The 13,423-nt window shown below is 42.2% G+C and overlaps 1 protein-coding gene across 1 annotated transcript; it reads left to right on the top strand.

Moving 5' to 3' along the window:
• The first annotated feature begins 415 nt into the window (after nt 1-415).
• LOC122920646 (3-galactosyl-N-acetylglucosaminide 4-alpha-L-fucosyltransferase FUT3-like) lies at nt 416-9,749 on the top strand. Its single transcript, XM_044270313.1, has 2 exons — nt 416-742; nt 7,223-9,749. Exon 2 carries the CDS (start codon nt 7,234-7,236, stop codon nt 8,227-8,229), a length of 996 nt encoding a protein of 331 aa, XP_044126248.1. The 5' UTR covers nt 416-742; nt 7,223-7,233; the 3' UTR covers nt 8,230-9,749.
• Nucleotides 9,750-13,423: the final 3,674 nt, after the last annotated feature.

Raw genomic sequence — 13,423 nt, forward strand, 5'->3', positions numbered from 1 at the left:
GATTCGCTAGGCAAGGGAAAGTCTACAAGTCTACAAAGTCTCCAAGGGGGGACTGTTATCGAATATTGAGACATAATGGATACTTGCTTGTTGAAGACTATACTGTAGTTAAAATGGCGGTCAGGTACCCAGCCAACACCTATAACAAAGAATCTTGTTTTCTGCTTTATTATGTCCCTCGAGACAGTTTCCATTCAGCTCAAGCAACCAGCTTCACCCACCTGGAAAGGGGGGGGGGTGAACCTCCTCTCGCACACAGATGTGACAAAAAATACATAGCTTATAGCACATAGTACAGACATACGCCACACTGCCTCCCCGCATTTTCCTGTTCTACATTTCCTGTTAACATATAACTGTCTGCTGTTCTGCAATAAACCAGAGATATGCTTTGACTCCCACCTGAGTGGTCAGTGTCATCTCTCTCCAGGCCTGTAAACCTACTTCTATCATTTGGACCAGCACATCAACTTTACTGACCATTGATCATCAGATCCAAAACACACTCCGCTTTATATATTAGACTATATTAGAGTATCCGTTGGCGTGCCTGTAATAATTCTCTGCCTGGTTTTGCAACATACAGTATTTCCTTCCTGGCAATGTAAAATAATATCTATCTTCACTTGTCTTCACGCACGTTGTGAAACTCTATAAGAAAGCGCAAAGACATTGTACATCCTCTTTAAAACTGTAGAGGAAAACACCGAATTTCAGGACTGCTCAGTGGATTCACAGACAGGTACGTATCTTGCTTCCTATCGGTTTAGCTACTGAAGGCTTTACAATACAGGCAAAGATCTCTTCTTGACTGGTGGGTAGTGAAACTTTATGCTCCACAGACAGGAATCTCCCAGCATGTGTTTGAAATATGATCGTATTGATGGAATCATATTTTCGATCATTGTACTTTTTCAAAAAGTTGTTGGGGTAGCTAATGTGCCTAAATACAGTAGAGGAATTCGGGCAGTGGGACCAGCAATCCCAATGACTGAGCTATTTTACCAATTAGTGTTTTAGAGTATCCCCACATGGTCGCGGTCGTGATGCGCTCATGATGCGGTCAGGGAACACATGCATTACGGCACGCATAGTGCGTTTTTTTGTCTTTTATGGACTGGTGTTTGATTTTTTTTTAGCATTCTGATTAACGTCAAATAGGGACACATAAGAAAAAATGTTAAACATATACCGCAAGCGGCTAATCAACTCTATACCCCGTGCGGTCAGCAGTCGCAAGCAGCAGGACATGTTTTATTACATGTGGTCGACCGCACATAAATAAGGCGCAATCATCACAATTTTGAAAGTCCCAGGTCTGTCTCAGAAATCTATTTTCCCATTGACTTCTATTGGGAAAAGAGATGCAATCTGCATCATGACAAAATGACAACTGTGCCGTGGGGTCATCAGCCTTAGGCCTTATACACACGACCGTATTTTGTATCAGCATTTGTTTGCAGATTGCACCAGACCCAGGGGGTAGATTTACTATGCAAAATGCAGCCAAAAATTTTGCACTTGGTGTGCGCCATGTTTATGATGAATTTAAGGCCTCTTGCACACGACTGTATCCGTTTTTTTGCTGACCCATTGACTTCAGTGGATCTCTGGTTGCATTTGCAGGTGATGAATAGGACATGTTCTATCTCTTTGCGGAACGGACACATGGATGCAGACCGCACACGGATGACATCCGTTTTTTTGTTTTTGGGTGGACCCATAGAAATTCATAAGTCCATGTGCAAGCCGCAAAAAATCCAAATGGGACAGAGATTCACAATATGGTGGTGGGCATGAGGCCTTACAGACATAGACAGATTTCACACCTTTTTTGACAGCTTCATGCACACAACCATATCCGTTTTTGTAGATCCGTAAAACACGGATACTGGCTGTGCACGACCCTCCCCTTTTTTAGAAAGGACATGTTTCACTTTTTTGGGGGGGCCATGGAACTGACAGCACACAAAAATAAAAAGGGCCACAGAAAATGCGGATTGGATGCGGACCGAAACTACGGTCGCGTGCATGAGCCCTTATATAGTTTTTTTTTATGTTACAGCTTTTGCACAATAAATACACAATTAAAAAAATAATGTATTTGTTTTTGTGATGCAACTTTAAATTTTTAAATCAACGTAGCTATGTGAGGGTTTACTTTTTGCAGGATGAGCTGCAGTTTTTATTGGTACCATTTTGGGGTACATAAGACTTTTTGATAACTTTTTGGCTACATGCACAGGAATGTTGTTTATTTCCGTCTCTGTTCCGTTTTTTTTTTTGCGGATAGGATGCGGACCCATTCATTTCAATGGGTCCGCAAAAAATGTGGACAGCACACTGTGTGCTGTCCGCATCAGTATGTCCATTCCGTAGCCCCCGCAAAAAAAATAAAACATGTCCTATTCTTGTCCGTTTTAGGCATTGTTACAATGGATACGCAAAAAAAATAAAATAAACGGATGGCATACGGATGTCATTCTTTTTTTTTTTTGCGGACCGCAAAACACATACGGTCGTGTCCATGTAGCCTTTATTCCACTTTTTTCTTATGCGTAATCACTTTTGTACAAAATAATCACATTTTTTCAACTTTCTTTTCAGAGCCATTACTTTTTATTTTTTTCTCAACAGAGCTGTGTCAGGCCTTGTTTTTATCGGAATGAACTGTATTGTAGTTTCATTGGTACTAGGGATAATGGAATCGACTTCGGATGAAACATCCGAAATCGATTCGCATAAAACGTTGTTCTAATACTGCACGGAGCAGGAGCTCCATATAGTATTAGAATGTATTGGCTCCGATGAGCCGAAGTTATTGCTTAGCAAAGTCTCGCGAGACTTCGCGCAATAACTTCAATAATTTATTTGTACTGTAAAAAAAACTTTCTCGAGCTCGGGTTCGGTTCCAAGGGTTCGGGAAATGTTTTTTTACATTATAAATTAATTTCTGAAGTTATAACTTTGGAGCCAATACATTCTAATACTGTACAGAGTGCTCGCTCCGTACAGTATTCAAACAAAGTTTTAGCAAAATCAACTTCGGATGTTTCATCCGAAGTCGATTCGCTCATCCCTAATCAGGATTAGCTAGTTCCAATTGCGGCCATTGCAGCTATAGATTATAGCCAGCTCTTGCTGACAATGGCATGCGGTGGACCCTCTGTGGATATGCCTAAAATGTCTAAAATGGAAGAGCCCATTTTGGTTGCCCTCTTGTGGTGCCACACCCAATAGTGTAGGAAACAATTTGAAAGTAGTTACTTTGAAGTTGACAAGTAGGCTTACACATTTTGTTGAAAATGTATACTAAGAACCTCGATAGATCAATATATATCATGGGGACGTGCCAGGGGCGGGCTGGGACGGGGGGCAGGGAGGCAATTGCCCCCCAGGCCGCCCTAAAGCATGTTAAAAGCGGGCACTGGGCCGTCTTTAACAAATAATAATTATATTTTTTTTAACTCCTCAGGGCCGCACTGCCAATCACCACAGGCGGCGCGGCCCTGGTTCTAGTTGCAAGCGGCGGTGGGGGGGCAGTAGAAGATGAACACTTCCATTGTGGAAGCGCTCATCTCCATATTCATCTTTATCACCGTCCTCAGGACAGAGATTTAGATGGCCTGTGCTGCGGCGGGGCAGGGGAGGGAGAGGCGTCTCCCTTCCCTGTTCTTCTGATAGGCACTAATGCCTGCGGCCTATCAGAGGCCGGCTCAGGCGGCGCATTGACGTCATTATCATCGCGCCGCCTTTGTCGGGCAGCACACAGCAGGGACACAGGCCGGAAGAGGCCTGCATCGCATCACTGCTGATGGAGGTAAGTATTAGTGTTGTTTTTTTTTTCTTTGCGGGGGGAGCTGGCAATATGGGGGCATCTGGCATTTCTTACAGCCCCATTTTTTTGGGGTGGGACTCTGGGGGCATTTATTTCTTGCCCATTTTGGGGGGACACTATGGGGGCATTTATTACTGGCACATTATGGGGGGGGGGCACCATGAGGGAGAGGAGCACTATGGGGGCATCTGGGGGCTCTAAAGCGGCTTTCTTTTTATTGGCACACTATGGCGGGCACTATAGGGGAGAGCGGCACTATGGGGCATATGTTGGCACTATAGGGGCATTATTTGGTGGCACTATGGGGAAGTGGGGGCTCTAAATGGGCCTTTTTTATTGGCACATTTTGGGGGGCACTATGGCATCTGGTGGCACTAAGGGGGCATTTTTTACTGGCACATTATGGGTGGCACTATAGGGGAGAGTGGCACTATAGGGCATTATTTGGGGGCACTATGGGGGAGTGGAGCACTATTGGGGCAACTGGTGGCACTAGAAAGGGGAATTTTTTACTAGCACATTATGGAAGAGAGGAGCACTATAGGAGCATCTGCTGGGGGCACTAAGAAGGGGCATTTTTTTACTGGCATATTATGGGGGACACTATGGGGAAGAGGGAGAGGAGCACTATGAGGGCATTTACTGGGGCACTGTATAAGGGTATTTTATACTGGCATACATTATAGGGACATTAGCTAAACTGCGGGCACTAAGCGGGGGTATTTCATGTACTGTCATATTATAGGGAGAATTATTACTACTAGGGGATATTATGCAGAGCTTTACTAATACTGGGGGGCTATGAGGAACATGATTACTAGTATGGGCACTATAGGGGCATTATTACTACTAAGTGTGCTCTGGCAGAGAATTATTTCTATTGGTGGGATTTTGGGGAGCCCTGTTACTTTGGGGGGCACCCTGGCACAGTATCAGCTTAGCACAATTATTTTTGGGGGACATTATCTTTATACTATTAGTGTCTGGGCGCAGTTATTTTTTAGAGCACTGTGTGCCAATAATTGTTGAAGGGGGAACTATCTGTGTAGTAGTAGTATTTCCAGGGGGACTGTTTCTGCAGTATAGTATTGGGGGCACAGCGGGCACAGTATTGGGGGCACTATCTGTGTGGTAGTAGTATTTCCAGGGGGACTGTTTCTGCAGTATAGTATTGGGGGCACAGCGGGCACAGTATTGGGGGCACTATCTGTGTGGTAGTAGTATTTCCAGGGGGACTGTTTCTGCAGTATAGTATTGGGGGTGGTAGGAAAGGGTGTTCAGAAGATGTGAAGATGATGGAAATGTGGGAAACGAATGTCTGTTTGTCAATCTCTGCAGAGACGGGAGATGGCTGAAAAATCATCAGGGCGGTCTGGTCTGAATGGAGAAGATGAGGAAAGAGAACGTCTGCAACAAAGGTGACATCACTGGATGTAAGAGGTATGGGGCGCTATGTAGGAGAGGAGATGCTCTGGCTCCTTCCCCTGCCATCTGCAGAAGGAGGATTCAGAGCTGGGTGAGGACGGTCAAGGTGGGCAGCAGGCCACGGGTGGGTGGCAGAGGGTGGGGGCAACCACAGGCCTTGAGCAGGATCTGGGGAGGGAGGAGAGCGGAGGAGCTTCCTGGCTGTAGTCTGCTGTTTATTGTATAATGTGAAGCAGGCAGTGAAGGACAGGCCTCCCCTCTCCGTATCATGTGTAGAGACAGGCCTCAACAATAGAATTTCAGCTGTACGGTGTTTGTTGGGAGTGGCCTATTATATGTAGGAGGGGCTTTTAATAATGGGCGGGGCTAAGCAGTTTTTCCACTCCTACAGGGCTTTTAGAAATGGCCAGGCAAAAGAATCGGCACAGCACGCTATGCGTGCCGCATTTTTAAATATGAAGGGGGCTTTGAAAAATGCACGGGCAAAAGAATTGGCACAGCGCGCTACACGTGCCACATTGGGGGGCAGAAAATGCAATGTGTTCCTGTATAAAAGTCTGCAAAATAAAAATGGCCCACTTGACTGGATTTGTCCCCCAGTACTAAGGCTGCCAGCCCTCCCCTGGGATGTGCGGTCCATGTTTTTTTTTCATACAGTTGTGCTTAAGGCCTTATAGTCAAAAATAACATATATAGCATTACTGGGCCAAGTGTTTTATTTTCCAAAGTGTTGAATTGGTTGTGCTAATTTTTATGGCAAAGAAGAAACGTGTTGTATGAACAGGTATGCAATTGCAGGTCAATAGTCCACCTCCGAGGGACAGACACATACCTCACATAGGTGGTTTTATAGCCTCCTTCTCCAGTGCAATAAGCGCTATAGTATATTCAATCATAGTCTCTCCTTGAAAAGTAACACGTCTGAAAAAGAAAAAGAAATGTATATTTATAGTGACAGTTTTTTTTCTATTGTATAGAAAGAAAATAAAGGTATCAAAGTACTTTCACGTGGAGTTGTAATGGTGCAGCTCTTTATCACGCTATAGATCCTGTTAGCCTAATCCAGCGGACAACCCCAATATATGATTATTATAAATCGAAAATTAGCATGCAAATGAGAAATAGATATTAATGTTTGGATTTTCATAACTTAATATTAATGAACAAAAATAAATATTGGTAGAAAAACAAAGCCATGTGAAACATCTAATCAAATAGACATGAGCAAATTTCCTGAAATTAGTTTTTGTTCAGATTTGAAAGTGGTCAATTGGAGGACGAATCCCATAAGTTTCAGATTTGCTGAAAATCGAAGCTTTTTGGAAACTTGTAATGAAAAACATTTGTGTAGAATTAAATTGCTTATCTCTACTAACATCAGTTTAAATGCATTAGTGTGAGCCGGTAGCCAATCTTTTCTTCACCCAGGGCCCAGATTCACTTCACTACCATAGCCCTGTATCTTAATACTATTACCAAGGCAAAGTGTCTTGGTACCCCCTAACACCCAGCACCCACGGCATTTGCTCCACCAGCTGCCCTTCAGCTATGCCGCAGGGTCAGCATATACTAAAAATGGCTAAACTGTATGGCTGCAGTATAAAAACACATTTTACATTTATCTTATTAGAAGGGTTTTCTGATAAAGCTGATAACAGGGTTTTGCACAACTAGAATCACTGGCGATCTATAACCTGTAGGAGAACTGAGCGTCCAATTTCCCTGCAGTGCCCCCACAGGAGAAATGAGGCTTTGCATAGTTCCCATTAAAATCAATTGGTTTTCTGCATAATGCATGGGCAGGGTGTAGGCACTTTCTACTCTACTAATTCAGAATTCCCTTAAAAGGCACCCTGAGGTACACCAAAAAAAGACAATTCAAATAAATATTTAAAAAAATTATTAGTTTAATATTTTAGAAAAATTTAATAAACAATCTGTTTTTACTGTATTTTACAGCTGGTCAGAAGATGAACAGACTCTGCAAGCAGCTGATGGCTTCTGCCTGTCTTTTTTTGTTGGTCTTTTACATTTTATTGTGGCTCTCCAAGTATCCTACACAGGTTGGCAAGAACCAACTTCTCATTGTTGTCTGGACTTGGCCTTTTGGAGTCGTATTTCCTTTGGACACATGTCAGTCAATGTATGGCATTTCAGGGTGCATCTTAACAACAGATCGTAAGATGCTAAGCCGAGCAGATGCTGTGATTATCCATCATTATGACATCATGAATAATTCAGACCTACCTCAGGAAACAAGACCGCACTACCAACGTTGGGTTTGGTTCAACATGGAGCCTCCCACTATCATAAAAAACCTTCATATGTTGGATAACATCATAAACCTAACAATGACTTATCGAGAAGACTCTGACATTTTTCTTCCTTATGGTTTTCTAAAACCACTGAAGGAACCACAGATGTTTTCAATACCATCCAAGTCTAAGTTAGTTTCCTGGGTGGTTAGTAATTGGTACCCAAACAATAGGCGTACTTCTTACTATGAGGAGCTGAAGAAACACATTCACATTGACGTGTATGGAAAGCATCACCAGATGCTAAGCTGGGATGACTTTTCTAGCACCATTTCACACTATAAGTTTTATCTAGCATTTGAAAACTCTGACCACAAGGATTATATTACTGAGAAGCTGTGGGGTAATTCCTTCCATTTAGGGGTCGTTCCTGTTGTCCTTGGAGCTCCTCGTAAAAACTATGAACGCTTCATCCCTCCTGATTCCTTCATTCATGTGGATGATTTCTCTAGTCCTAAAGAGTTGGCACTGTTCCTGTTGGAGTTAGACAAAGACAATGCAAGATATGAACAATATTTTAAGTGGCGATTGAATTATGGTGCAGTTAGAGAAAGAGGTTGGGATAATTATTACTGTAAAGCATGCCGAGAACTACAAAAAAACTATCGTTTTAAGGTTATTCCCAGTGTGAAAAAATGGTTCCTTAGCTAATGTTTCAAAGAAACACAGTTATTTAAGTTGAACGTCTTTGAGCAGACCACTCACATTTGCAGTTAGAATGGTCTTCTAGAGGTGGTCCTCTCAAAAGAGAGGGTCAATAGTGATCTAGTTCAGACTTGAGTGGGAGGATGTTTGAAATAGTTTTCCAACCTATAGTATATGCTATAGGTTACCCTATTTATATAAATAGCACCTGTCACCATGATCAACCCTATTAAGCCTGGTAGGGTTGATCATGGTGACTAAAATGAGTCCTTTCTTCCTGCAATCGGTGTTACAAATGTAGGGAAATAATTACTTTTAGTATTATATAAATGAGGTGCTTGGAGGCCTAGTCCCTCGAAGCTCCACATCACCTCTGTTTCTTCCTATTGCCATTGCCCCCTCCCAGTAAGATTGACAGGGCCAGGCATCCTCTCCGATGGCTGCTTTGATGCCTGGCCCTGAAATGTCATGCTTGCGCCAGCAGCACTACCATCAGCACATGTACAGTGAAGATCTCAGAGTGGGATGACCATTCTGAGATCTTCACTGCGCCTGCACATGCCTGAGAGTTCAGGGCCAGGCAATTCCACAGGAACAGGCAGAGGTGAAGTGGTGCTCCAGCTGGCTGGGCCAGCCCCTTGCTGCTCCGAGCTATTCATTTACCTAAAACTAAAAGTAAGAATTTCTCTGCATGGGTAATACCGATTGCAGAGAGAAAGGACTCACTTTAGTCACCATGATCAACCCTAAAAGGCAATATGCCTGGTGAAATAGGGTTGATCATGGTAACAGATGCTTTTTAAAGGCTGTGCTAGAAGGAAACATGTAGCTAGCTAGGTTTTCCTTCCTTATGGCAAAGATTTAGTGCTGCCACACAGCTTGACAACTCCATTTTTCATTTGAGTTATCTCAGTTTCAGGTTGACTACAACTTTTGTTTACGTTCAACTGAGCATTTGAACTGGTCTCACCTAATGCATGGCAACTCTTTATGCCTTTAAAATTTTATACCTAGAATTAAAAGTATATGTTTTTGGAGGCTCCAGGATCCTGACATATCCTAATAGGATAACTGACTCTTCACTTGCTGCCTAATATATCTTACCACTTCACAGGTGCCATTGTAATAGGTTCATCAATAAACCTAGAGGACATCGTTTTAAATTAGAGGGGCAAAGGTTTAAAAGTAATATCAGGAAGTATTACTTTACTGAGAGAGTAGTGGATGCATGGAATAGCCTTCCTGCAGAAGTGGTAGCTGCAAATACAGTGGAGGAGTTTAAGCATGCATGGGATAGGCATAAGACCTGTGACGAGACCAATCTCGCCACATTGCATCGGAGAAGCCTGGTTGCCCGCCTGCTTCCTTTAGACTATGGCCCCATATTGAATCGCTTGATATTCCCCTGCAAAGACTATGTGAAAGAATATGGCTCCATGGCAATTGAACTGTATTCGTGTAGTTGAATGCACTCAGACCTGAGCTATCTGGGGATATGTTAAATGTCTATGTTTTATACAATAGCTGCACAGTTAAATATTCTTATGTCTTTTATTGTCTTTTGCTACAATGTGGCTAATGGAGTTTTGCCTCTGCCCTTGGAGATAAATTAGATTACTTCCCAATTGTCTCCAGGACAGAAGACTTTGTGTCAAACTGTTTATTCTCCTGCCTGTGATAATTACATTAACCCATTGTGTAAGGTAATTGTATCACAGGCAGAGGGGAGGATTTTGTGTGGGAGTGTCTGAGTGTATTGTACGTGATTACTGGTTGTTTTACAAAACCCTGTGGGTGGTACTAATATGTAAGAATGTGTATATAAGAACAATAAACACACAGCTCTGGCTGTCCACTGCTTTACCCTCAACACAGAGCTTGGTCTCATTCTTGGGGGGATTGTATGCTGTTTCAGTTCAACTGCTAGGAGTGTAAACCTTTCATATGGTTTTTCCTATTCGGCTGTATGCAGCATTCACATGGTTTCCAGTTCGGGAGATTGGTGTCTTTAGTAGCTGCCGTTACATCTGGAAAGGGAATATCTCTTAAACGGCTTTTACCTCCTTTTATGTCCGGGGTGCCGTTACAAGGCCATCCTTCATATAAGATAGGGCCAGGGGCTATTCATAGTATTCAGTATATTGGGCAGACTAGATGGGCCAAATGGTTCTTATCTGCCGACACATTCTATGTTTTTATTTTTCACATTATGGCTGGTCATTGCTGTTTCATGAGGATGGTTTATATGGTTAATAATCAGCCTTTACCACTTTTCCATTCAACTCTTCCAACTGTATAACTCCCAAAATTCACTGCAACAGCTAATTCTGTTTTCAATTAACATGGAAGCTATTTTGCTGGGTTTTCTCAAACAGGTATATGGTTTATGTAAATAAAGTTTATTCATTGTGTAATAAAAAGTTATACAACTTTCTGTTAAATGTTATTTTTGTTTGTTGCTATGAATTGAGACATGTGACTGTGGTGGCCAATGATTGCCTGCAGTGGTCACTTGTCCCTGTGTCCGAATGACATCATTGCAGCAGGAAGAGAACAGCAGGGGATCGGGCAGCCTCAAAATGGGGGAAGCAATAAGATAAGTGTACATTTTTTATATATTTACACCAGGCTGGGCAGATTTATTTTAATATAACATTCTTATATATACAGTGGATATAAAAAGTCTACACCCCCCTGTTAAAATCTCAGGTTTCTGTGATGTAAAAAAAAAAACTGAACTTTTTCCACCTTTAATGTGACCTATAAACTGTACAACTCAATTAAAAAATAAATAAAATCTTTTAGGTGGAGGAAAGATAACAAAAAAACTAAAATAATGCTTATAACTAGGGATGTAGCTGTGTTGAGAATTAAGCAATCACATTCAAAATCCTGTTAAATAGGAGTCAGTATACACCTGCCATCTTTTAAAGTGCTTCTGATTAACCCCAAATAAAGTTCAGCTGCTCTAGTTGGTCTTTCCTGAAATTTTCTTAGTCGCATCCCACAGCAGAAGCCATGGTCCACAGAGAGCTTCCAAAGCATCAGAGGGATCTCATTGTTAAAAGGTATCAGTCAGGAGAAGGGTACAAAAGAATTTCCAAGGCATTAGATATACCATAGAACACAGTGAAGACTGTCATCATCAAGTGGAGAAAATATGGCACAACAGTGACATTACCAAAAACTGGACGACCCTACAAAATTGATGAAAAGACGAGAAGGAAACTGTCTGGGAGGCGACCAAGAGGCCTACAGCAGCATTAAAGGAGCTGCAGGAATATCTGGCAAGTACTGGCTGTGTGGTACATGTGACAACAATGTCCCGTATTCTTCATATGTCTGGGCTATGGGGTACAGTGGCAAGACGAAAGCCTTTTCTTATGAAGAAAAACATCCAAGCCAGGCTACATTTTGCAAAAACACATCTGAAGTCTCCCAAAAGCATGTGGGAAAAGATGTTATGGTCTGATGAAACCAAGGTTGAACTTTTTGGCCATAATTCCAAAAGATATGTTTGGCCCAAAAACAACACTGCACATCACCAAAAGAACACCATACCCACAGTGAAGCATGCTGGTGGCAGCATCATGCCAAGGGGCTGTTTTTCTTCAGCTGGAACTGGGGCCTTAGTTAAGCTAGAGGGAATTATGAATAGTTCCAAATACCAGTCAATATTGGCACAAACACTTCAGGCTTCTGCTAGAAAGCTGAACATGAAGAGGAACTTCATCTTTCAGCATGACAACGACCCAAAGCATACATCCAAATCAACAAAGGAATAGCTTCACCAGAAGAAGATTACAGTTTTGGAATATTTTTTCTTCCCTCTACCTAAAAGATTTCAGTTTGTTTTTCAATTGAGTGGTACAGTTTATAGGTCACATTAAAGGTGGAAAAAGTTCTGAAATGATTTATCTTTGTCAATTTTTTTTTACATCACAGAAACCTGACATTTTAACAGGGGTGTGTAGACTTTTTATATCCACTGTATATATGTATATACAGTACAGACCAAAAGTTTGGACACACCTTCTCATTCAAATAGTTTTCTTTATTTTCATGACTATAAAAATTGTAGATTCACACTGAGGGCATCAAAACTATGAATTAACACATGTGGAATTATATACATAATAAAAAAGTGTGAAACAACTGAAAATATGTCATATTCTAGGTTCTTCAAGGTAGCCACCTTTTGCTTTGATTACTGCTTTGCACACTCTTGGCATTCTCTTGATGAGCTTCAAGAGGTAGTCACCTGAAATGGTTTTCACTTCACAGGTGTGCCCTGTCAGGTTTAATAAGTGGGATTTCTTGCCTTTTAAATGGGGTTGGGACCATCAGCTGCATTGTGGAGAAGTCAGGTGGATACACAGCTGATAGTCCTACTGAATAGACTGTTAGAATTTGTATTATGGCAAGAACAAAGCAGTTAAGTAAAGAAAAACTAGTGGCCATCATTACTTTAAGAAATGAAGGTCAGTCAGTCCGAAAAATTGGGAAAATATTGAAAGTGTCCCCAAGTGCAGTCACAAAAACCATCAAGCGCTACAAAGAAACTGGCTCACATGCGGACCGCCCCAGGAAAGGAAGACCAAGAGTCACCTCTGCTGCAGAGGATAAGTTCATCCGAGTCACCAGCCTCAGAAATCGCAGGTTAACAGCAGCTCAGATTAGAGACCAGGTCAATGCCACACAGAGTTCTAGCAGCAGACACATCTCTAGAACAACTGTTAAGAGGAGACTGTGTGAATCAGGCCTTCATGGTAGAATATCTGCTAGGAAACCACTGCTAAGGATAGGCAACAAGCAGAAGAGACTTGTTTGGGCTAAAGAACACACGGAATGGACATTAGACCCATGGAAATCTGTGCTTTGGTCTGATGAGTCCAAATTTGAGATCTTTGGTTCCAACCACCGTGTCTTTGTGCGACGCAGAAAAGGTGAACGGATGGACTCTACATGCCTGGTTCCCACCGTGAAGCATGGAGGAGGAGGTGTGATGGTGTGGGGGTGCTTTGCTGGTGACACTGTTGGGGATTTATTCAAAATTGAAGGCATACTGAACCAGCATGCCTACCACAGCATCTTGCAGCGGCATGCTATTCCATCCGGTTTGCGTTTAGTTGGACCATTACTTATTTTTCAACAGGACAATGACCCCAAACACACCTCCAGGCTGTGTAAGGGCTATTTG

This window comes from Bufo gargarizans, chromosome 10, assembly GCF_014858855.1.
Source record: "Bufo gargarizans isolate SCDJY-AF-19 chromosome 10, ASM1485885v1, whole genome shotgun sequence".
In the NCBI taxonomy this organism is placed as follows: domain Eukaryota; kingdom Metazoa; phylum Chordata; class Amphibia; order Anura; family Bufonidae; genus Bufo; species Bufo gargarizans.